Raw genomic sequence first — 26,357 nt, forward strand, 5'->3', positions numbered from 1 at the left:
TGTATAACTCCTCACCTTTTATGTCAATGAACCGATTGAAAAAACGTATTGGGTTCAGAAAGAAGAAGTGAGCCAGGTCCTTCAGGCCAACTCTGAAGGGGTTTCTGTCATCTAGCTTCAGGTGAGTGTGAACTGATAAGCGCAGGTCCTTTTCTATCTCTTTACACAATTTGTCCAGCAAGTGCTACTCAAAAAAGTAAAAAAAAAAAAAAAAAAACAAAACAACCAAAACCCACCAAAACACCAAACAAACACACAAACAAACCACATACACAAAAAAGTCATGTTCGGTGTCCACTTACAATGCTCTGTTAGAAGATTCAACATTTCTCTCCACAGATAAGTGTAAGACTGATTAAACTAGTGAAGAAAGCTTTGCTTTGGTATGGCCACACAAGCCAAAGCAAATAAATACTTGGGAACCAGAAAGATATTGATTTCCTGTGTTCTTGTTCTAGTACAAATAGCAAGAAAAAGCTACATGGCTCAGAAAACATAAAGGTTTACCTACCGAAAGCCATTTTTTACATGATTAAAACTTCCACATGCGAGTTTAACACAACTTAAGATGAGAAGTGAGAATACTTAAGGGGAACTAAGGTTAGGACTCTCTATTTAAATAGTAAGAACAAATTCAGTGAGAAAGAGTCTCGCAATAAGAAATTTGGTCTGATTTTCTATAATAATAATATGTAATGTTTTGTCTTGATCTAGTCAAATATAAGTCTATTTCAAAGGTTAAAAACTAAGACTTGGGAAATCCAAATTTGCATTTTCTTTGTCAAACCTCCTTCATAATTCTAGATAATAATTCTAGATAATAATTTGCAGACCCTTCAATACTAAAAGCCATGCATGGAAACTAAGAACAGTAGCATTTATTTTAGGCATTCATCCAAACAGAAACTAATCTGCCAAAAAGCATTCCTCTGTCTGCGCAGTCAAATCTATAAGTGAGGTTTTTGTTAATTTACATAATTTGGAGTGAAGTATTTTCATGTTCCCAGCCAACACAGATACTATTAAACATGATTCTTAAATAACCAAAATCATCAGTCAAACCAAACACTATTCTATTTATTAAAACACTTCACACCGAAGTTCTCTGTGCTATTTTTACAGATCATATCAGATTTGCTACAATAGATGCTAATCTGAGCTAAAGATATTTCAAGCACAGTGGTGTGTTTAATTCCCAGCCATAACAAATTACCTCACTGAGCACTTCCATGATTTCTTTGTCATAGCATTCCAGAAGCACCTCATAAGATTCCAAGTGTCTTGCATGCATCATAGCAGGTACACAGTCCCGTAGTGCACTAAACATATACTTATTAAAAAACACATATTAACAGACAGATATGTCACCAGCACCTCAAACAGTGTTCAAAGCTACCAAAAGTCAGAATCACTAGTCTTCCCGTTTTCATTAAAAACTGACATTGTAAACCCTACCGAAATGTCCTGTACTTAATTTGAGGTATTATTTGCTACTGACTGGAATTTCCTAATTATTAGCCATTTTATCAGAAATTATTTGCACTTTATTCATTTCAGTACTGTACAAACCCTAGAACAGACACTTGATTTTTATCAGGATTATCATGCCAAAGCCTGACTCGCATCTGCAGCAAGCACACATTACTTCAACAAGGGAAGAAGAGATGAGGGGTGGAAAAAACTAAAGGACAACTATCTAACACATAACCACTGAACACAGTGATATCTGCTTTAGAAATATGTAACCACAAAGAGGAACAAAGACTTTTAATGTTCAGGTCTAGCAGGTGCTCATTTCAAATTAGAATGAAGAGAGAAACAAAGAGACAGACACAGAGTTAACAATAGCAACTCAAGATTTTTTAAAGAAATCTAATAGATAGATTTAGAACAAATATTGCTTTTATATCCTCCAGAATGAGAAGAAATGTCTCACTCTGTAGTAGTCAGGGATTTGCTTTCTGAGCTTTTCCTTTAAGAGCTTCAGTCTGAGGTTTATCATCTCTTCATCTGAATCTGTCACAACAGTCATTAAGTTGTAACATTATAACTTACATGTAGTCTAGCAGAATCCACTGCATTTTCATAGACATCATCTAAATAGATTGGAAAGACAGCTCGATGCCAGTATAAGAAACAACAGTCGCATTGTGCTCGAACTCTGGAATAAAAGTTTAATTGTTAGACACAGATTTGGAAGAACCCATTCTTCTAACACAGTGAGTGTGTTTAAACTAAAGACAAGTGCACTTCAAGCCTAAGTTTTACACCATTACTTTAATGTTCCAGATGCACTGACCATCAAAAGAAAATTCTTTATTAAAGAACTCTTTTTTCGCCCCTAAGCCATTTATAAATAAAAGGTACTTGCTTTTGAGAAAAAGCTAACTCAGTCTCTGAAAGACTTAAATCTTACATTACAGCAAATTCCTAAATAACTTTATTTAGGAATTATTTTCTTATTACATGCAATTAATAGCGTAGAGATCAAACATATATTCCAAATTTCTCCTGTAAGTCAAAGGAGAAACAGGCCTCTCCTGATAAATTCCTGGGATAAATGCAGACAGGTTGTATCTCAGGAGTCAACCACTAAAGGTGTTTGTCTCTCTCCTGAAAACTGCATGGAATCCAGATATTCACCTGGCTTACAAATGGCAGACATGATGTGACTTGAGTGTGCACAAAAACTACAGCACCAGTAAAACATAGTTCACATGTAAACTAGCAGCCTAATCTCCCAAACAGACTGGTACTAACTCAGAAATTTTAGGGTTGAGTTAGGGGGAACACTTCAGATTATCATAAAACCAAGTCATCCAAGAAAGTCACAGAATTTCTAAACAATCAACAGTCAGGTGAAATACGACTTATGCAAAGACAAATGAGATTCTGGCTTAACTCTGGAATTCTTTCTGTCCATTCCTGGTCTAAAAAACATGCAAAAATAATCACCACCAGCATGCAGAGACCAGATTTTGCCATTCACACAGTGAGGATCCAGCTCCTCCAAGACACTATGTTACCTTCTACATACTGCTGTAACAGCTTACCTCTCTGTAAGTTCACTGATCAAGTCCAGTTTTTTCAGAACTAACTGAAGGGGAATAAGTTCTTCATCTTTAAATGTTTTCTGTAGAAATGAAGAAAAAAAAAAAAAATATGAGATCACAAGCTGATACTTTTTCATAAGACATTCCACCAAACAAATGAAGGGCTGGAACAATGATGGCACTTACCATCTGCGTTCCCACACTCAGTGCAAGGGAAACAATCAGTCGCCTCTGTTTTGTGCTTGGCCCATTGAGGGTGTTCTCAGCCAACACCAAAGCAGAGAGGACATCCAGGCACTGCTCACTGTACTTTTTATCAGAAATCACCCTTTTCTTAATGACAAAAAGACATAGAAATTCAGAGAAAAGTTCCTAAGCCCAAAGGCAATAGCTTACTACTTCTTCCCAAAGCTTGTGGACTTGTCATAAATTGAGTATTTCTGCAAATACGTTTTGTGAACAGAGTTAACTGAATCCAAATTCACTTATGCTGCCAATTCAGTGATATTACCAGTCTATACTCTTGGAATATGTGCAGCGTTAAGTTATACTAATGGATCCTTCTATTTACCAACATTTGCCTTTTAACATATTTTCTGATAAGTAGTCAAAATATCAAGAACTGTTCATACCAGTGTTCCTTTCAATATCCTTCAAAGCAAAAGTTTTAACATATTCTTATTCTTCTATTAATTTAAAAATAATTGTAATGTAATTACAGATATAATTTGAAAAGTTTACAAAATATATATATATATATATATATAGATAGATAGATAGATAGATAGATAGATAGATAGATAGATATAAAATATATAAAGTGTTTGAAGATACACAATTTTGCTTAGTGACTTTGAAGTTTGGAAACTCTTCAATTCATGTTGCTCCTGATACATACATATATATATATATATATATATATATATATTTAAATTTTTATAGATACAACTATTTTTTTGCTTACCCTAGAAAATATAGAGATGCCAGATACATAAATTAGAGATTACAGTTATAAACTGTAAATTCATAAATTCATTACATAAATTGAGATTACAGTCAAATAAAAAGGAAATTTCATAGCAGCACCAGTAACAATAGCATACATCCTTTGTAACTCTGCTACTGAATGTGATGAAAGAATAAAACCAATCAATAATACATCAGAACAGGCATACTAAAGTCTCATTTTTCCCTTTGACCTGAATTCTGAAATTCAAGGTTTGACAAGCAAAAGAAACTATTTTATCCCACAGTGAAACAGAGAATTTATGCCCACAGTAGGCTCCAGTAAGCCATCATGTACTGGCTATTTTGCCAAAAAGACAAAGATTTAAATAACAGCCTGTTTGCTTAGACCTCCAACAGATTGCTTTATCAATGTGCACCAAAAAAGATGTAAACAAAGGTCAGTTTGTGAAAATTCACTAGAAATAAAATCTAAAAAGAACACAAGAAGAAGATAACAAGAGATGCAGCAGCTTAGAGGAAGAGCGGATGCATTCTTAGTCAAAAACCAGGTAACCATCTATGCTGTACAGTTTTCTAAGAAAAAGCTTGGAATGACTGGAAAGCTTATATATCTCTGGATTATGATTACACTACACATGTAGAAAAAATACAAAAACCACTTCAATTTAAACTTAATATTCTTAAAAATACTTAGACAGGGAGATTAATTATTAGAACTTTGATTACATACCTTGGCCACAGAGATAGAGTGAAGAGCCTGATACTGCAGATGCTGAGTGATGTGTGTCACAGAGTCTGCCACAACCATGCTTCTTCGGTAAAACATATGTTCTATTGCCTGAAGTCAATCCCAAAACACATTAGCTCATGTAGTTACCAAAACTGCTGCCTTAGGAATCTGGCTTTATGCTGTGTGACTCATCCACACTGCAAATACAGACTCTTTTAATTTTCTAATGTGCTGTTACTAGCAGTTACAATTAACCCTTATAAACCAAGAAAATAAAACTATTCAGGAGCATAAATATTCAGGACTGATTTGAGCTTTGTTTTTTGGTTTGGGATTTTTTTTCAGTTCTGTTCACCACTGCTTTCTGAAGTTATCCTGAAAAAGAGTATCTTCCTTTTGGAAAAACTACCAGGAGAAATGTGAAGTGCCATATCTGGGGAGGAACAATCTCCCAGACACAAGTATATACCAGGAATCACCCAACTGGAAAGCAGCTTGGAAGGAAAGGACCTGGGAGTCCTGGTGAACAGCAGGATGAGTGCAGGGCAGCAATGTGCCCTTGTCTCAAAGAAGGCCAATGGTAGCTTTGTCTCCACTGAATAACACTTTGCTGGCAGCTCGAGGGAGGTGACCCTTTCCCCTGTTCAGAACCGGTCAGGCCATCTGGAATCCTGGGTCCAGTTCTGGGCTCCTCAATACAAAAGAGACATGGACACACTGAAGAGAGTCGAGCCAAGAGCCATGACGGTAATTCATAGACTGGGGGACCTCAAATGTGAGGAAAGGCTGGGAGAGCTGGGACTGTTCAGCCAGAGAAGAAAAGACTTGGAGGGGGATCTTGTCATTGTACATAAATACCTGGAGGGAGCATGCAAAGAAGATGGAGCCAGGCTCTTGTCAGATGTGCCCAGTGACAGAACAAGGGGCAAGGAGCACAAACTGGAACACAGGAGTTTCCCTCTGAATATCAGGAAACACTTTCTTATTATGAGGGTAACAAAGCACTGTAGCAGCCTGTTTGCCCAGAAAGGTTGTGGAGTCTCCACCTTTGCAGATATTCAAAAGTCATCTGGACACAGTTCTGGACAACTGGCTCTAGGTGTCTCTGCTTGAGCAGGGATAGGCTGGACCAGTGATCTCCAGCAATCCCCTCCAACCTCAAATATTCTGTGACATCAACTAAGGAAGCCAGTTAGAAGCTATGAAAAAAAACCCCAAACAAATCAACCCAGTCCTAGCCTCCCTAATCTATTCTCTAAGCAAACCACTCTCAAACAAGAGGCCATGCATGCAAAAACACTTCCCATCACAGCTCCTTTTTTTTAATATGGGATGCTTGGTCAATGTTCTCTGTAATTCCTACATGAAATAAATAATTTTCATGCAGTAACCTACCTTCAGAAGCTCCATAAGTCTGCACAAGGCTTTTACTGAGGTTTTGGTCATAGGTTTTTGCATTGACATGTAAAGATTCATTGTTGTTTTAACAGTGGTGCTAAGACTGTATGCATAAAGAAAACCCTAAAAATAAAATGAATACAAGGCGAAGAAAAATTAAAAATCAGTATTTCCACATGTCAATAAAGTAAGCGCTCTCTGTTCTGTTCCATTGTTCCATACATGACAGACAGCTAATCTTTGCCCTTGCACAGTAGAGAGCCTACCACTCCACTAATCAAGCCTGGGATCCCAAAGCTGAATGAGACCCTTTTATTGGCAAACACCATGAAACTGCCTATGACTCATCAGATCATCTGATTAACCTCTTCTAAAGCCATGCCAAATAAACATCGTTTAGTGAGTCAAATAATCACAGAGCCTCAAAGGTCTAATAAGTCTATTGTAAACCAACCTATCAAACAATTTCCATCTCCCTAAGAAATATCCCATCACAAAAACAATCTAAACCTTCCAGATTCTCTGGAACAAATACACTGGAAGAATTTAGACAGTTTTACACTTCCCAAATAGAGATGTCCATTCCACAATAAAGATACCAATTTCTACATCAGTATATGCTAAGGTTTAAAACACAATGTTGATTATAAACAACATAACAAACAATTATTAAACTTACTTCAAAGAAAAAGTAGTAAAAATAAAAAAAGACTAGGAAAATACAGTGGTGTAGAAAACTCAATTCAGTATGGAGCAAATTTTTAAGTCCACTGTAACTAGTTCAAATGTAAAAAACACAGATCCTGGTACATGCCTGTCTTTAGCTAAAGGAGACTCAGAAACATGCTTCTTTCACACACCTATTGTCATCAAATTTCTGTCAGATAGATAGATACTTATAAAACCTAGCAAAATAAGATGCATCTTATATTAAGATTACATGCTATTTGTAGGCAAAAAAACCCCAGTTGTCTCTGAAGGTAATAAGATTCTTAACAAAGTATCATCACTAGGCAAAGCACAATGAAATAACACAAAACCTTTACGAGGAGTACATACTGTCCTAGAGAAAAGAAAATAGACACTGGTTCAGTCCACTCTAAGTACCTCATGACTCAAAAGGAAAGAAACCCAAAACTTTTACTGGAGAGAAGATTAAGCTTTCTTGATTTCCTGTGTCAAGAGAAAAATCCAAAATTCTAGCCACTGAATATTTAGTCAGATTCCCTCTCCCCACATTCTTTATCAAAAGCCTTCTACAGATTTTCTTGGAAGAGTACTGGGCATTAAAAGCTTTATAAGAACTCCAAAACTGTGAAGTTACACACCAATGATCACAGAACTCCAGTGATTGCTTTTTATGTTCAATAACTTGCACTAAAACATCAGTTTGCTGCATTACCACATTAAAAGATTGCCCACCTGGATGAAGACATTGCAGCGGTTAGAAAGTTCTTCAGAAAACTTTGTTGTGCGCTGCTCCTTGGACAAGACAGATTCCATTTTTGTCATCCACGAGCTCACAAAAACATAATATGACTGCATATCTCTGGGGAAGGAAACAGAGAATGTTGCTCGCTTCAAGTAAGAAGATTATGAAGATTTTCTTATTTCTTTCCAAATCTTTCCCTTGCAAGGGAAATATTTTAAACCTTCAGTCCCCAAAATAACTCACCTTCCCAAAAGTATCAGAACCCTATACTCATTCACATTTAAATTCTCTACAGGTAAGGATTAGTTAGTCTGCCAATTATATCTATACAATGAGTCAAAAATCATCTACTTTTCAAGAGAACATATGGCCCTCTTAGCAGTGCATATACCACACTTCCTTAAATTAAAAGGTTACATATAACTGTTAGAAAATGCTATTAAACACTGGACAGAAAAGCCCAACACTGGTGCTACTTTTTTTCACCCCAGTTCAAATTTTTGTTGCTTACAAACACACAAACACACACAAATATAACTTGTCATTACATCAAAGCCAGACTAGACTGTTCTTAAGTAATATAATTCTACAGAAGTTCATCAGAATGAATTACACTAGTTTTAATAAATGGTTAAGTAGAATTAAATGGAGAATTGTGACACTGTAATACAACTTCTTCCAGCAGTTGTAGCAGGAAAGTATTTAGGTCATTGATGCTGTTACCAAAAATTACACTTTTAAAAAGAGTACTCATATTTAGGGAACACTCCAATTATCAAAGGCAGTGCAAAGATTTGTAAACAAGCAAGAAAAACTTATTTGCACAATTCAAATCAGCAGATGCAAAACCTGGACTTTATTAAAATATCCTCAAAATTGTGTGTACAAAATAGGGCAACAAAACCGGGGAAGGAGCATAAGGCCTGCAAGGGAGCTGAGGGTGTTCAGCCTGGAGAAAAGGAGACCCAGGGAGATCTCACTGCTCTCTACAACTCCCTGAAAGCAGATTTTTGTGAGGTGGGGTCTGGTCTCTTCTCCCAGGTAACAAGTGACACGCCAAAAGAAAACTGCACAAGAGGAGGTTTAGATTGAAGATTAGGAAAATTTCTTCAGCAAACGGGCTATCAAGCACTGGAACAGGCTGTCCAGGGAAGGGGTTGGGTCACCATTCCTCGAGGTATTTAAAAGATATGCGGATGTGGGCCCTGGGGACATGGTTTAGTGGTGAACTTGGCACTGCTGAGTTATAAGCGGTGCTCCTTCAGGCCTTCTCCAAGTTAAATGATTCTATGTCTCTATGAAATGTATATGAATACCAAGATGTTTTTCGGAACTTTTTCTTAATCTTGAGACTTGTACCACTGCCCAAGATGAGAAGCAAAGCAGCAGTACAATTATGCCCTACCTAGGAATTAAAGCCCAGGAAAGAATCAGGGCTAGGAAAAAGTGGATTGAAAAAGAAAACAGGCCAGAATTGAAAATAATCTATCAGAGAATCAGGCACAGACCTGCTTTTTCCCCCTTCCCTCCTCCCCTCCAACTCAGTTCTACCAGCTTGCTTATCAGGTTGGAAGACGACAGCAAGCAAAACCTAAGTTTTTATTGCCATTCCACAGACCGCAATTTCCACTTTCTTGTTTTGTTCTGAAACATACAAACCTTAGCCCTGTTATCTTCCTATGCAGGACACTTGTTCTTAAGACTAACAGCTAAAAATATTCCATCTCATCTTTAAGCATATTTTAGAAGACAAAGAAGTGAGCTGCACACTACAGGCAGAACCAAAAACAAGGAAGGCTTTCTTCAAAAACAGGTTATTTCAAAGACCATTAAAGCAAGCAATAAAAAAGTCACAAAGAAAACCGTTCAAAGAAAGTATCATCACCAAGTAGAAGAAAGCTCCAGTATCAGCCTACCAGCAACTTACCTCCATACACACATAGAAAGCAGAGAGTACTATTAGAAAACAAAGCAGCCTAGGTTACTAGACACTACTTTAAAAAACAAAAGGGAATTTGAAAATATGGAAACAGAAGTAACTGACACAATGTTCCCTGCAGTTCACATTTAGAACTGCCAGGAACATTGCTATTTTGGTGTAATTATACATATTTTTTCTGAAAGCATGACATGAAAAACAGCTTAGTTTTGACCAAAATTTTTGCAGCAACACTAACACACACACTGCTGCAGTGAAGTGGAACAAGTGACTAACAACACTCAGAGACACCACAGAACATGCTACTACACTAAAAGAAAAAAGCCATGTGCTTAAAAACTATTTGCCAAATAGCATCATGACGCAGTATTAGGATGCATACTTGGTAAGTGACTGTGCCCTCTGCTGTAGAAAGTTCTCCCTTTGCGTTTTAACTGTATGAATACTTTTTTTGTCCAGTAGTTTGGCAGCAGCTGGAATCTTCTGAATCAGAAAATTGTCAGCAAACCAGATAATGTTAGCTGTTAATGTAATGGCTGGTACCTGGGAAGATAAAAAAAAAAAAAAAAAAAAAAAAAAAGGAGGGAGAAATTCTACCAAGTAGCAATAAGCACAATTAACACAGTTCAGTTTATTTCTGTGTAACTGTTTTCTACAGATATTGCATTGATGTTAAAAAAGTTACCCTAGATGTTCACTAAGGACACCATGGGCAAAATTCTCAGTGATTCTAAACAATATTAGAGAATTTAATAATTTCTTCATGCCATCCAATATGAAAACATCCGACTCAACTTTGCATTTGTTCTAAAACAAATGTTTCTAGTCACAGTCAAAACCCACAGCATTTATTCAGCACCAGAGTTTTCATAACTCAAAGAGATTTTTGTCTTCAGCATCATATTAATCTTGAGAAGAAAGATTTTAATAGAAGTGGTAAGTTTATTTTACCATGCTGCTATGTGAGTGCACCAATTTTAGACCATCTTTAAAAGATAATTGCAGGGGGGAGTCATAAAAAGTAGAAAATCTGAAGTATTAAGATGCATACTTGGTAAGCGACTGTGCCCTCTGCTGTTTTCAGACTTTTTTGCGTTCTTTCTTTTCCCAAGTCTGTGCTATACTATGTAACTCAGGAAATTATCTACTTCATTACTGAAAGACAAAAGAATAAAGCACTTACCTTCTTACAGACATCCAACAATGACTTATAAAATTTCTTGTCTACAGTCCGAAAAATCTGAAAATGCAGTACAAATAGCCCACAAATGCCCACATATTTATCTCTCTGGTCAATTTCTGAAGGTTCACCTGAAAAAATACACTCTTGTGAATTTTACTCCCACACAAACACAATATAAACAATTTGAGAAACAGTGAAGCTGGCAGGAAAAGCATGAGCTTGCCTTACCAAGTTTGGCTTCGACGTTTGCGAAATATGCGCGAAGAGTATGAGCAAATTCTTCAGCAAATGTGCTGTTCTTTGACACAGACACTCCACCATTTAAACAATCAAATTGTTGTTCTATACAGGCCTGAAAAAAAGGGGGGAGAAAATATCAATAAATCAAGATAATGCCATGAGTTTTAGACCGCAAAAGAGTACTGGTTTTCAAGAGAATACTGGAAGAGCACACTGATTTAAGACTAATCTAAAGTAGGCCTTAACCTTTTATGACATACATATTCTAAACTTTGCTTACATTGTTAAGTATAAAACCAGAAAATATTAAAACACTCTTACACTTGACATTCCAACTCCCATTTTATTTATTTTCCCATTTCCTTTAAGGAGCATTTTTAAAGAAGCCATTTGATGAGCTTGTGCTAAGAAACTAGATGCACATTTGTACTATCACATTACAATGTGTTACTAACTGTCCTTTAATCAATATTATCACAAAAGTCGCTTGTGGGATGTGTCTCATGACCTTGCAGCATAAAACCATACACTACTGCTGGCAGTTTAAAAAAGCTCCCAAAATCCCATGACAGCTAAAAAATATAAACACATCACATAATTTACAAAGGGATTAGAAAAATCTTTATTAGAACTGCATCTAATATTTTTAATGAATGTTTGTTAGGAAGAGGCATTTGCAGGACAAGAGGGGAAACTTCCTGAATAAATCCCAGTCCAATCCTATTGATGTCTCAAACCTATTATGAAGTCTTTGTACTTAAACAGCATTAGGGAAATACAACATGAAAAATGGATAGCTGGTAGCAATGTCATTTGAAATAATAAGCCAAACTGTGATTAATTATTTACCTACAGTTTCCTTCTGAAGGCTTTTACAGAACAAGCCCTTTTTCCCTAATGCCATTTAAGATGTAATGGCATGACCTGAGCAACTGACTCTCCTTTGAACAGGTTCAACATTATCATCTGCCCACTATGCCACAACATTCCATTTCAATGTCTGTAATATACACTTTTCTAAAGAAATGGCTTCTTGTTAATTAAATTTAATTAAACTGTATAGAAAATGTAACGAAATCTTTCTCATCCACCTGTGTCCCTGAATGATTCAGGGCTCTGTCCCACCACAGTGGTCTCTAATGACAGTAACCTATCTTGTACACAAGGAATGACAAATCACACTCAACATATTTAAAAGATTATTGAGGAAACTAATTAATTTGCAGCTAAAATAAAGACATATGCTATGTAAACCTGCTTACTATTATGTGGACAAAAGCAGAATTCTGATAATACACAGTCCTAATGCCAAACTGTCTGTGTTTCTCTAGTTCAGCAAGTCAGCATTTACTGCTACTATTCAAAGCTTGGCACAGTTGAAGCACATGAGAAGAGCAAGAAAGGATCTTACAACAGAGCCTTTTTTCTCCCAGGCACAGATGCTAGAGCCAAATTCACACATCACTGTAACAGGAACAAAGACAAAATACAAACAAACCAACCATTCTGAAAAGAGTCTTGGTTTCTTGTAAGCTTCCTCTATCATACTGGGGAATATTAAGTTCTTTACCTGAAATATCATTCCATCAAATAACTGGCATTCCAGTTTTAACAGCAGTTTTTCAAATGGCTTTAGTTTATCTTCTTGAATCCCGAACTTGGAAGGGTTGTGATGGACAGATTTTAGTAGCCTGTAAGGGGCAGGTGTGGAACACACACATACACCACACTTAAAACATAGTCACAGTTTTATCATATCTTGCACTATTTTGATAAGATGTTTTGACTCCCCACTCCTGCCCTTAGCAGCAATGCCAAAATTAAAAAAGAAAACCAAAGAACAACCCCCAAAAAAACCCCACACAAAAACCAAACCAAGAAACAAAAAACCCAATTAATCAACCAACCAACCCACAAAAACAAACAAACAAACAAAAAAAAAACTACAGAAAAAAAAAAAACAACCCCAAAAATACACTCAGTCTGTATAAACAATTTGCATTTGAGTAACTTCTATCTATTTGGGTTTTCAAGGACCCAAATAGATAGAAGTTAGCATCTCAAATAGAGTTAATATTCCACTAATTCAGCTGCCTTTATAACTGTTGACTCTTCAGCTTTTACTTAAGGTACCATCCCTTCTTAAAGCTGTATGCCCATTCCCATGATCAATATGGACAGGGATAGTCTTAGCTCAGTTTTTTACACAACTAAATTTCTTACTGAATATTCTTTAAATCCCACAATGTAATCATTGTTTGCCAAGACGCTCACCCTCCACTGAAAATGCAACATTCATACTCAAACACACAAAATATTTACTGGTGCCCTTAGAAGGACATTGTGGGAGCTTAGCCCTGCTCTTCACCGAAATTTTTGGAGAGACTACAAAAATCCATGCTCCCACACTGACTTTCTTGGAACACAGACAGATGCATATGCTTTTATGCCTTAGTTCGTGGGAGTATTTTTCACATTAGAGACACACCTCTTGTACATGGTCCAGTGATCTTTCAGTGTGGCATGATTGTCAATTATTTCATCCAGAGTGATCAAGATTGTGAGCAACTCTCCTAGATGCTCATACATTGCCTGTTTGTGAAGGGGAAAAAAAAAAGAAAGAAAAGGACTGTAACTATTAGAAAGTTTACTGCAGTCTTTTAAGGCACATAAAATTTCAGTTTCTTTCAATACATTTTCAGCCAACAAGATATCAACTAGAGAGTTAAAGAGGAGAATTTGTGGTTTAGCAGCTTAAAGATTTGACTTGTAGTGACACAAGAAATATTAAAGGGATTCCCACACACAAACTAAATTCCTTGATCTACCTTGACACTGAAGACACAATTTTTCAAATAGTCTATATGCCGAGGCACACATTGCAATAAGGGAGCATGCAAACACTTTGTTGCTAAGAAATCTAGAATATGACAGACATGGAGACACCAGGTCTACCCATATAAAGGTCAGAAAAAGCTGATCAATAAAATAAAACCTTTAAATTGAAAGCTGTTCTCTAAAGTCACTCTCATGCTGTCTTTCTCAGGATCAATCATCATAATATATATTCACATAAGCAAAGGAGCTCCAAATCATTCCCACCTGAAAATGAACTCCAGATGTCTCTATAATTTTAGGTGCATTCCTGTAAATAAAATCAATATTTTAATGCCTTTTTAATCCTTAGAACAGATCATATTTATCAGTTCTGTATCATGGTGTGTTCTCTGTTTTCTGGGTACATTTTTCTTCATTGACATAGTAACTTCAGGAAACAAAAGGAAATCAAAGCCCTGATGAAAAGTATATACTGTTTGAAATTTGTATGCTCTGATCAAAACTAAAACTGTATTTTTAAAGATACAGCATGTGACTGGTTGAAACCACCAAGTGTATTCAGTGCACAGGTGTGTCAGCAATTCCCACTTTAGCTATGCAAATGGCCTTGAAACACACCCAGAGAATAAAACCACTTTGTATTTACTCAAGCCAGGTCCAAGTTACACATCCAGCACCACACAGGAAGTGTGCCTTGTGCTGTGGTAAAAAATAAAAGCAAAAACAAAACTGAGAAGAATGATGCTATCCTATTGGGGGATGGGGAAGCAATTGAGAGTACTGCAGAGGTACTCAAAGCTAGCTCCAACAATCCTGTTCAGAACTAAACCTTCATCACAGTTTTCAAAGGATCTAAACCAAACAGCCCTTACCAAGCCAAACTTCAGATGTTAAAACCATGGCTGTTCTGTGAAGAATATATGCCAAGATTTACATTTTTAAATTAGACAGTAGAAGTGATTTGATTTTTAAGCTATGTATCAAGAAACAGGAGGAGCATCTCAAATAGAGCAAGGATGAAAAAATCAGCAATATTTCTCAAACATAAAGACTAAAACTGACAAACACTAACATCCTTGCATCTCACTATATACAAGCACTGTTTTTTCTGAAAACAAAATAAAACCATTTCTATAACCGTTTATGAAGCCCAAACTTGCACAGGAAAGCACTCTATCTCTAGACAACATTATTCTAAAAATGACTATGCCTTAAATAGAACATTCATGTTTTACACATTTTAACTTTACATAGTAACAATACAGCATTTTAGGGAATAATTACTTGTTGCTGGTATACAGAACAGCCAGCTGATGCACTACATTCACCACCACTTCATAACATCGGGTAACAAAGCAAGACAGCTCCTGAAATACAAGAAAACAAAATGCATATAAATGTGTAGATCTTCTTCATATACAAGTTGTCATTACACAAAAAAAAACTGAACATAAACTACAGAATATGCAGCCAAAGCTCCAACTACATCCCTAACCCAAGTCAGAGGACAGATTTATAGCAGGATGGAAAATATCCTACTAACAGCTCTGAAAAAGGATCTGGGACTAAGCTAAGAAACTACCAAACACAAGCTTCCAGTACAACTCTGACCATTTATAGTATTGGTCAAGTTATCAAAGACAGCAAGAAGTGACTTGACAACAGAGCCAAAGTACTTTCAGGGACAAAATCCAGCAGAGGCGGTGCTTTTTTCCCCACTAGATTCAAGAGTCACACTCTGGATGCTGGTAATAGCCAAATTCAAATTAGAAATTACCACAGGAGCTCTTACACCCCTAAGCTTCTGTGGCTTATCACTCCTGTAAGAGTGATAAGCCACAGAATACTGCCTCAAAATTAAAAAAGTCAATGTCTTTGAAATGTTTGCCTGACAAAGGCAGAACTTAGGCTTGGTTATTTAACAAAATGAGTAAGAACATGTCAACTCTGACATGTCAACTCTATGTAAAGAAGTATCTTAATTTCTATAATGGATTCTAACACAGCATTCCTTGAACAACAGGATAAAATAATCTGAGTTTCCCTTAACTGAAGTAGTATCTGCTCATTAATTTACCTTACAAATCTCATCAGGGAAATGTCAGTGTGTGATGCATCTAGCTAGTCTGCACAGAGATGGCTTTATAGCAGACAGCCCACACTGGCTGAACAGTCAGTCAGCCAGGAGACTGGCTAACAGCTGAATTCTGTCTTCCTCTCCATCAAAAATAGATCTTATTTCGGCTTCTGCCTTCTATTAGTCACCAGTTTTCACAAAACATTACTTCTTAAAATTCTACTGCTCTAACAAATGCAGCTGAAATAAGCCAACAGAATACAGAAGAATGGATTAATAGACAGATGAGATCATGTTTCCTGGGGAGGCAGCACCAGCTGCCATTTTAAAATTTCTGGAAAGAAGTCCAATACAGCACATGCATATTAGCAGCTACATAATACAGACAAGATTGTAATTTTAAACTAATATTTCAGAGCATTCTTTTGATAATGCTTTAAAAAAAACTTTTTGACCTAGCAAATTTGAGGATACTGCATCTAGCTAATCCAGAAAGCCCAGAAGAGCCAAGAAAACAATACATGAATACATGGTCATTAGCTCTATGAAAGCAACTTTTCACCTTTTTATCAACTTCATATTTTCACACGACCCCTGGGGATATGCTTATAACACTGACCAGAACAGCATTTCCTAATCTAGGCATGTAGAACACTGAATGGATTTAGGACAATCCAACTGCTGAAAAAGAACAAACTTCATAAGCAAAACAGAGAATGAAGGATGAAACTTAGAAAGCTGATAAGACAAAGATGTTGAAAAATGAGAAAGAAAACACGAGTGATCCTAACAATTCACTGTACTTCAGCATGGTAAAGGAAGTTAAGTAATTACTTCCTACACAGCATTTGTCTTGTCATGACAATGATTAGTGTCATGCTGCAGAATCAGAACATAAATTTTAACCCCTGTTCAACCAGAATATGTTTAAACATCCTGGAAGCTTCCTCTATATTCTCTACTTCACCACAGCTACTCCTTACTAGCAATATTGCATAAAAATAGAAACATTTTTGGGAATAGGACAGTTGCTTAAGTTATATTAAGGACAAAAAACTCCACAATAGACTGAAACCCAAGAGCACAGGAAATCCTCAGAATAAAAACATATCTTGTTTTCCTTGAAAGGAGTGCTCTTACAAAAATGTTTGAAGGAAACATAAGCAATTTTGTTCAGGTACATACTTTGATTCTGTTTTCTTCTACCAGCCAAAAATACCCCAAACATATAAAACAATTAACCCATTTCCAATGTTCAATGAACAGCAGAACTTGTTAATCAAACTCATAAAACAGCTATCTTTAACTACAGATGAAAGAAACCTCAATTTATTTTCTCCTACTGAAATATTTTAAAATAATTTCTAATTCCTTCTCTCATTAGACTTCTAGAGAGAAGTATAAAAAATCCCCAAACAACGTGTGATACATCAGCTGGTCTGCAGGCAAAATGTAGTAACATATCAGATGACTGCTATGCCTTTCAGCAAAAAGCAAACAGGATATGGCAGACTATTAAATCCATTTTGCAAGGAAAATTAAGATTATAATTGCTGTCAAATAATTACAACATACTCTACCTGCAAGAAAGAAACAAATCTTCCCATCTGTATTTGGCAATCTCCCTCCACCGTGCTGGAATCTGTGGCTTAAAAGAGAAACATTTTTCAACAGTTTCTAAAGCCTGTGTTGTACCTGTTAAACTAACAATGAAACTTGCTCCAAGCCATTTATTTGTCATACTAGTAGAGTACACTGTTATAAGCGTATTGCTGGAGCCTCAAAACCTGCTAATTTTGCTTTCCTAAAGTGGACTTATTTTTGGAGTTTCTTTTTCATTAGAAATTACAGAGTTTATAAATTAGATACAAAGCTGGGAAAAGTCTCCTTCATCAGAAAGAAAAAGAATAAACCCCATAATTCTTTAAGGGCATATGTATTATGTAACTTCATATAAATGTTTCTATTTTTAAGAAATTTGCATGAAAATACTAGGTATCTATCTTGCAAGCAACATCCAGATATTTTTTTTTATGGAGAGAATATGCTACATGATTAACCAGAAAGAATCAATTTTCTTTTTCCTACATATCCTTCTGCACAAAACCACAGGCTTACCACCATAGCTTCACAGCATTATCTGTATGACATAGAACACAGAAATACAATAATTACATCAGCCATGCCAAAGTGTTTCAGTCATCTGGAGTGGTTTCAACATCACCTGACAAAATACTGTCTTTTTAATGTGACAACAGATAGATGCTCTAGACTTCAGATTTTTCTTCTGGGTCACTCTGAGCAAGAAAATCTCACTTAAAATTACAAGTTTACCTGCCTAAGAAATGCAGGTCTTCTTGCTATATAAAATACATTCTTTTTACAGCTGTCAGAGTTTAAAGGAGTCTCCATTTTTCTCTAACATGGAGCTCTGGGACAGGATACTAAACTTCGCTTTGCTTCCCATTTCCACACTTTATGCAACCTTTAATCTCTTCAGTCTATGTCCCAAAAAACCCTACCCAACTACCTGAAGTTCCTAGACTAGTCCTAGCCACTGCAAAGACAAGATGGGGAAAAAAGTTTTCTTTACATAGATGGAAAAAGCCAGCATAGTATTTGTTTAAATTTCAATCATCCTTGAGCCAGTAACTTTGCCAGTTGTTTAAAGTAAGCAAGCTTGCTGTTATCAAAGAAAATGCTCCAAGGAGAGATATGGAAATAAAGAACATAATTTCTGCATTCCTCCCTAACCCTCAGAAGGCTGACCTCTCGGTTCCTGCCATTTCCAAGCATTCTCTGCACAACACCCATCAGGAACAAATTGCTGCTGTAATACAATAATCTGCTATACTCTGGCTTTTTTCACACTAGAGACATGGAAAATTCTGAAGGATCTCCTAGTATGATTTTGGCAGCATATGACTTCAAAATATTTAAAACCATTTCTGATAAGACAAGTAAGTCTGCTAAGAAAAAAAGGAAAAAAACCCAAACACACACACATCCCAAAAAACCTCCCACATAACAAGCTAACAAATCCCCGATTTTTCCATGCTCCTTAAGCACAACAGTTATCTTATATAGCACTTAAAAGAATGATAAACAGTCCTGAGCTCAAAGATTTCACATTCCCTGATATTTCTGTCACACTTGTCGATGTCTCTTATGACAAAGATCTGTACTTATTCCCACACCGGTATCCTTTAAGGTAAAAGCTTAAGGCCAGTCATTCAGGAGTTTAACTCCAAGGCAAAAAGCTGTTATCTAAAGCAGTGTCTCACCATTTGTGAACTGACTTACGATGACTTAGACCCTTCTTATGCCATGGTCTAAATATATAGTGTGAGTTACCTGCACTGAAAGGGGAAGTGACATCAACACACTCCAACTTGTCTTGGAATACCAGCTGCATACCTGAAGAGGCCAGTACTTGGGCCAAGTTATTTATTAATGGTTTCATTGTCTTACTACAGTTAAATCACAGATTTACTGTTAAACTACAACCGATGTCAAATGTAGTTCCAAAAGGAAATAAGTTGGTTTAGGATGTGTTTACATGTGAAAAATATGTTTTCAGTGCCATACCTTGCAAAATAGCTACTACAATAGACAAGCTGTATGTAGGGACCTCACACTCCCTACTTCCCATGTAAAAAAGGCTGCAACAAAATTTCCTGTTCATGTAACAATACTTACTGCAGGGCTTTACAGATAAACCTTATTATCTTAAGCTAACTCAAGACAGCTACAAGACACTAACATATAAACCTATAAGCTCTAAGTTCTCTACTTGGGTGCTTCACAGAGAAAGCATGTATCCATATAATAAAATTACAGTTATTGTAGCATTTACTGTAACCTGAAGCAATAATATAAAACTACATACTTTTACAGTAAAATAAATTACTTACCTCCTTCTCCATAAAACAACAGGCCGTTATAAAATTTAGTTTCTGCCTAACAAAGAAAATAGAAATTTGTTTTTTAATAAATAGGATATATGTAATCAAGCTACAAAATTATTTAGACATGTCTTGTTTCTTTATTGATGAAAATAAATGTACATATCCGCATGCCAAACTGCAAACCTTTTCATCTAAAATAATAAAAGCCAGCTGAATTTACCTCATATTTTAACTTCTTGATTTCACAGCAAAGAGCAGCATACACTGTTATAACTTTGTTTAGAACCTAGACCCAAAGTGAGGAAAAAAATCACACAGATTACAAAATAAGTTCACATTTAGAGGGCTTGGATTGAGGTATAATAACTTTTTTTTTTTCCTTTAAGCATAATGTGCTTACCTTGTTTTCTGTCTTTATGAGCTCCAGTAGGGAGGACTGTTCATATGGCAAAAGCTAAAATTAAAATAAAAAGCAAACAAAAACCCACAAAACAACCAAACAGAAACAACAAATCAGCAACATTAGAAAACATTAGTCAAAATACATTCATCCAACTAGGCAAATATTCCCCCCAGTTTAATCTCAAATAGGGTCAGTAATAAGAGAGCCACAATTGCACATCACTGGCAGCCTGCACTGCAGGAACCCTTCACTCTTCACGTTCACATGGAAATACCTTTCCTTTCACTTTAGGCAGACAGGCAAATAACCAGGTATAATACATACCACTAACAACAATTTACTTACAAAACTTGTAAAGCAAAAGTAGGATCATTATGGCACATGTAGGAGAAACACAGCTCAGGAAAAATAAATTATTTAATAATTCCAAATGCTGGAAACAGGAAGCAGAAAATACATCTGTATGCAGGCATTGACAATTTGTACTTAAGTCAGCCTGATTTTGACTAGTCCATAGATATGCAGTACTGTGGTAGCCCTACACATAATTTATTCAAATTATTTAGACAGATGATTGCTTGAGAGTGCATCTTCAGCACAGACAAGTTTCATATGGCAACAAAAGTGCTTTAAAATTATGTCTGCAAATTCAGTGAAGAGGAAAAGCTAATGCTCCACAAAGGACAGAGAATTTGTGACCAAGATAACAGCCAATACTGTACCAAGACCATTAGGTCAAAATACAAACTATAAATACACACACAGGTCACTGTGCAGTTTTAAAACTATTAGTGAGCTCTACCGTAACCCCAACCCCCAGATAAAAACACTAACAGTCACAAGGAAGAAGTCTGCTGCAACCAGCCTTCTCAACACATGAAATTAGAAATTCATTTAACTTCAGCTAGTAACTGTAAGACTAGAAGATAATAATGTGAACACTTCTTCTCATATGATATGCACCAATTTATTAATTACTTGATAATTAAAATAGTATTGGATAGTTTTCTCAAAGACATAAGTCAAAATTTTAAGAGCACAAATGCATCAAGCTTTTACTTTGGCGGTTCTGAAGGAAGGACAAACTAGGAAAGTAACAGATGCATTGTATATTAAATATATGAAGACCTTTAAAGCAATGGGATCAAGACTGAAGTCCCAAACATCTCCAACAGAGTCATCCAAAGCATCTTCAATTCTCTTCAGCTGAGATGTGTATTCCTCAAGAAATTTTCCATAGTTCTTCAACTGCACTTCAGCATGAATTTCTGAGAATTGATAACATTCATACAGTTTTACAGACAATTCAATAAACTACAATATCAAAAAATGTTATTGAAAACACTTCATATCTTGTTATTTAGCTTCAGTCCTGTATTCCTCATTTTGCTGTGGCTTTTTTTTTTAATAAAATGCAGATTTAAAACAAAGTTCTTTAATGTTAAAAAACAATCCTATAACTTAGTGTTTGTTTAAAAGAAATTTAAAAACTACTTGAAGAGTATCAAACATCTAAGGAGTATGCAGAAAAATTTTTTTTTCAAGGTACGTGTATTGTTAAAAACCTTAACAATCACATAAGGTGCTGAGCAAATAAATTATTGTGGAAATTGTAGCATAGCAGGAGACCCTACCCATCAGCTGAACCAGTACAAATGCATTTATATAAAAACTTTGAGGCAATGGGTCTAATAATTTCAGCCTGAGTGGCAGTTGAACTTCCAGCAATCCACTTTCCACTTCTCCCTGGTATCTCTCAGTGAGTTATTTGAGCATTACATGGAAAGCTTATGGCTTTTAGTCATTTCCTCCCACTTTCAAATTCACCCTTTTCAGGCAGAATTTTTCTTCTTCTGGGCATTGAAATGTACAGCTGTCCTGTTAGTGTCAGGGGCAAGAAGGTTCAAAGGGACAAGCAGGGTCAAAGGCTAACATTCAGCTGGTCAAACACAAGCAACAGTGGTCTTAAGTAGCAAAGTAATTCTAAAGTCAATTGGTGCAAAACAGTTTCATGCTCTCTATCCCGATCTTTTTTACTTCCCATTTTAAGATGCTCCCCACTCCTCCCCAATTTGTACACAACTACTGACTTAGCTGCACAATCTGAACCACAGAGTAAATGATTACAGTTCAAGGCTCCTACACTCAGGAAGTACAATCCTTTTTCACGTGAAGACTAAAGTGTCTTTCCCATAATTAGATAACAAATCTAACAGCTTGTGATCTTCTGCTATTTGTTGAAAAGAGGATTATCTAAAATAAGTTAGAGAATGAAGGTCAGCTGGACAACTGAACTTTTCTTACACAAGAATTCAGCTGTCACATAGCTTTATATATGCCCTTTTCACATTTCAGCAAGTAGACTGGTCTAGAAAGTTAAAAATAATATATTCTTTTATTCTGCATATAGTCATTGTCATTGCAAACTGAGCCAAATGGTGGACGGCTACTTCAGTGGGAGAGCACTGCTGAATCAATCACTGAAACATTTTTTTGCAGAAAGAAAATATCTGACTGAGAAACTGCACCAGGCAGAAAAGGTAGAATGAATAAAGACAAATTGATAAGGAAAGATGAAAAGGACAATGTGCAGGGAGGTTGAGACTGAGAAGGAGAAATGACTGCAGTGAAGACCTGAATTAATTTTAAGATAGTACTTTGAAAGTAGCAGCAATGCCAACCATAAAGGCATGCAGACTGCAAAGCCTACCCAAGGAGCACAGCACACTCTCCCACAATAATGGCATTAGTGCCACTGAGTTCTAACAATACCTGCAGCCTAGAGAGTTCACAGGCATTGTCAAGATCAGGAGATTGAATTTCACATAGGAGAAGTGAGTAAAACATTCTCCATCAGCAGCACTCCAAGCACTGATGTGTAGCCCTTAAGTTGTATCATTGCACTATTCTATTCCACCAAGTCCATCTCATCCTTCAGGTTCCTTCCAGTGCATCTTCTGCAAGCTCTGCTGCAGCAAACCAGTAAAACACTGGTAGATGTACAGCCCTGCTGAACGGACTTTAACCAGCCTCCATGTCAGCTTTAGTGCCTTACTGCTACAAAATCCAGAGTAGGGGCGACATTAAAGAGGTATGCTCTGGTACTTCCCCAAGTACATCTCCTTCCTTCAAACAAAAGACAAACTAAGAACAGAAAACCTGACAGACACTGGGGCTTTACCGGAAGAACAGAAAAAACTTCAATGTCATACAAGAGTAGAAAATTGACATTGCTGTTCAAATCAGTTTGTATGAAACAAAAACACTGAGCATTTCTCAAACAAAACCTCACAACAGCACTCTGCTAGAGATTCACAGACTGTCACCAGAAAGGTGACAGTAGACAAATGATGCATTTGAGCAACACTACAGCTCATTAAATACTTCCAAATACTTAATTATTGACAGCCATCAATTTGCTACCTTGTAGTGATCATCCATAAAATAAGAGACAGGAATAATTTCTCACTTTCTTAGTGAGACAAGAGAATGGAAGCTCTTGGCTAGCCAGAGACAGGCAGAGTTGCACAGATAAAAAATTACTTGGGAGATGAGAGAAGCTTTCTAAGATGCAGAATCTTTTTCTTAAAAAAATTGACTCAGAGAAAGAAAATGAAATCATAGAAAGCAAATATCATCCTTTTCTTCAGAGCAGCATACATACTTGATAAGGTATTATGTGTTTACAAGAAAGTTTGATTTATTTTCTCCTCAGGTGATAAAACTAAAGCATTATAGTTGGAACAGTGCAAGAGATCAACTCAGCAGCACAGATCCCTCAACTTAATCTTAACTTCCATAAAATCAGCAATATCAATATTGAATGAAGTCACTGGCAGTAAGATTTGCAAAGCCCCATAGCCATACATATCTAGGACAGAGATGTACTAGACTTACAAACTAGACTTATGTCCTCAGTTGAGAAAGTTGTAATTGCTAAATGTTAGCGATACAAAGTGAAAGTAGACAACAAGAACAAAAAATGCCTTTCAAGTCACACGACTATTCTTTGGTTTTTCTCTAGAATACTGTGTGCTGTTGTGGATTGAAGATCAGCCTGTTTCTTCACCCTTGAGATGGTGATAACAGGGCATATTAAGGCACGCAAATTTTTTGGAGTTTCATTTCATATCCTGGTCAAACTAGCAGAGAGTTGGCATTTTGAGCAAAAGCTATATTTTCCTTTCCACAGCTAGAGAATTGATAAAAAGATGTGCTCAGGACAGCCTCAGTTTCCACTGAAACCCAGACTAAAGGAACATGACATAAACAGTATCATTCCCTGGGATAACATTATATGTGAAACAGTTGGTCCATGAGTGACATATTTCCACAGCAACACCTGGGATAATTAATTTGGCACAGTTCAATTTACAGCGTGTATTACAGCGTGACAACCATATAAGTTCCCTGTTTAGAAACTAGGTCACCTCCACAGGCTGAGTAAAACGTGTATTTTGACGGGCATACGAACCCACCGTGAAAGACTTCAGCATCGCTGAAGATCTTATTCTATTTTAAAGGTGAAACCGCAAGTGACCGCCTGCCTACCGTGACAGAGAGCCTTTACCAATGAAGGGGGAACTGCTCGCAACATACCTTGATGTGACTTCTCTGGATAACCAAGGAAGCCACTGCAAAAATTTGTGAGCCACGAGAAATGACCGGGAAGGAAAGAAACACCGTTCCCACAAAAAGCCCGGTTAGTGCGAGAAAAGACAGGGTGGAACAAGCAGCCTAGCCCTCCCCGCCGCACGGGGGGCACCGCAGGCGACGCCTCCGAGGGAGCAAAAGATGAAGGGCGGGAAAAGCCACTCCCCCAACCCCAAAACAACCTCGACAGCTACGGAGAGGGTGGGGAGAGCAAAGAAGGTCACGGCAGCCGCCCACCCACCCCCCATCCCGCAGGCCTGGCCGCAGGGGGACCAGCGCTGGGCTGGCGGCGGGGGCGCGGTCAGGGTCCGCGGGGAGGGCGACCCCGCTCAGTTCCCGAGACTGCTTCCTCTTCCCTTCCTCCCTTTCGTTCCCGGCGGGGATGCAGCGGGGCGGTCCGAAGGGAGCAGGGTCTGCTCAGCCCGCGCCTCCCCCCGCTCCGAGGTGGCTCCGAGGCGGCTCCCGCCGCACCCCGCTGGCTCGGCCCCGCCCGGCCCGCCCTCCGCGGGCGCTCACTCTGCGAGCCGTCGTCGAGGCGGTCGAATTCCCGGTCCGGGGACAGGGTCTCCAACGCCATCGCCGCCGATCCCGGCAGCGGCCGCCCGACCGCCCCTGACTCAGGCGCACGGGACTTCCTGCCCCGCGCCCGCGCCGCACGCCGGGAAATGGAGGCGGAGGGGAGCCTATGCTCCGCGGAAGGAGGCGGGACAGCGCTGGCGCCGCTCCGCCGCCGCTCCCTGCTTCCCTCCGTTCGCCCGCCGCGCCCCTCGGGCAACGCTGCCGCGGCTGAGAAAGAGAGCGCTACCCCGATGCCCGCGGTGGGCCGGGGAGTTCGCTCCCCCCTTTCTTCCGACCCCCGGCAGCTTGAGCCGGTCGTGCTGGGTGAGGCAGGGCTGGCCTCGGAGGCAGCGGGGCTTTGGGAGCTTTCCTGCTTTTCGGCTGAGGCTCGGCCCCCTAGCCCAGTCCCTGTGACACCGACTTCGCAGCGCTGCCAGGCTGCTGGCACGAGGGAAAGCTCTGCAGCCTAAAGCGTGACAGACCCGCAGCCGCCCCAGCGCTTCCCCTTTCTGGTGCTGGAGGAAGGAATCGGTGCGAGGAATTTTCCCTGCTCTGGGACGGTCTGGAGCTCAGGGAGAGTTGCAAAGTTCCCGCTAATCATCCCCCTGTCGTTTGTGTCACACGGCCTCACAAGGGCCGTGAGGTACTTATCCACGTGCCACGTTTTTTCTTTTTTCCCAGTACTCTAGGGGGTGTAAAATCCGAATAAAAATATAAATACTTGGGAAAGGAAGAGAAGTAACTGTTCAGGGCCATTAGCAGCGACCACAGCAATTTCATTAGCTCAGCGGAATCTGTAGCATCAGCAGAAAAGGAAATGGCTTTCAAAAGCAATATCACCAGTGTCAGTGGGGAAGGAGCAACAAAAATAGCCACCCGGATGAGAGATGTATCAGTAAGTGCAGGACCATCCATAAAAGCTAACTTTTTAGTGCAACAATTCTGAAAATAGCGCCTACTTTCTGGTTGCTCCAAA

General features: G+C 38.0%; 1 protein-coding gene across 4 annotated transcripts in view; it reads right to left on the minus strand.

Annotated features, from left to right (window-relative positions):
* Positions 1-25,485, minus strand: part of WASHC4 (WASH complex subunit 4) — a 39,229-nt gene extending 13,744 nt beyond the window's left edge. Inside the window, exons 1-21 of one of the 4 annotated variants that reach the window (XM_050986066.1) lie at positions 25,340-25,485; positions 21,299-21,438; positions 20,168-20,221; positions 19,988-20,053; positions 19,774-19,819; positions 17,440-17,501; positions 15,067-15,149; positions 14,047-14,089; positions 13,433-13,536; positions 12,515-12,635; positions 10,933-11,056; positions 10,705-10,832; positions 9,904-10,064; positions 7,573-7,699; positions 6,148-6,273; positions 4,753-4,860; positions 3,240-3,386; positions 3,054-3,133; positions 2,056-2,161; positions 1,214-1,330; positions 16-184 (exon numbers count right to left, since the gene is read on the minus strand). In XM_050986066.1, coding sequence (XP_050842023.1) covers positions 16-184; positions 1,214-1,330; positions 2,056-2,161; positions 3,054-3,133; positions 3,240-3,386; positions 4,753-4,860; positions 6,148-6,273; positions 7,573-7,699; positions 9,904-10,064; positions 10,705-10,832; positions 10,933-11,056; positions 12,515-12,635; positions 13,433-13,536; positions 14,047-14,089; positions 15,067-15,149; positions 17,440-17,501; positions 19,774-19,819; positions 19,988-20,053; positions 20,168-20,221; positions 21,299-21,438; positions 25,340-25,400 — 2,173 coding nt within the window. In that variant the 5' untranslated portion in view covers positions 25,401-25,485. Of the gene's footprint in view, positions 1-15; positions 185-1,213; positions 1,331-2,055; positions 2,162-3,053; positions 3,134-3,239; positions 3,387-4,752; positions 4,861-6,147; positions 6,274-7,572; positions 7,700-9,903; positions 10,065-10,704; positions 10,833-10,932; positions 11,057-12,514; positions 12,636-13,432; positions 13,537-14,046; positions 14,090-15,066; positions 15,150-17,439; positions 17,508-19,773; positions 19,820-19,987; positions 20,054-20,167; positions 20,222-21,298; positions 25,043-25,064; positions 25,087-25,339 lie in introns of those variants that run through there. The other 3 variants (XM_018909799.3, XM_050986072.1, XM_050986075.1) reach the window with 3 other exon arrangements.
* Between the last annotated feature and the right edge of the window lie 872 nt (positions 25,486-26,357).

The sequence above is a fragment of the Serinus canaria genome, chromosome 1A (assembly GCF_022539315.1).
Source record: "Serinus canaria isolate serCan28SL12 chromosome 1A, serCan2020, whole genome shotgun sequence".
NCBI classification, from domain to species: Eukaryota; Metazoa; Chordata; class Aves; order Passeriformes; family Fringillidae; genus Serinus; species Serinus canaria.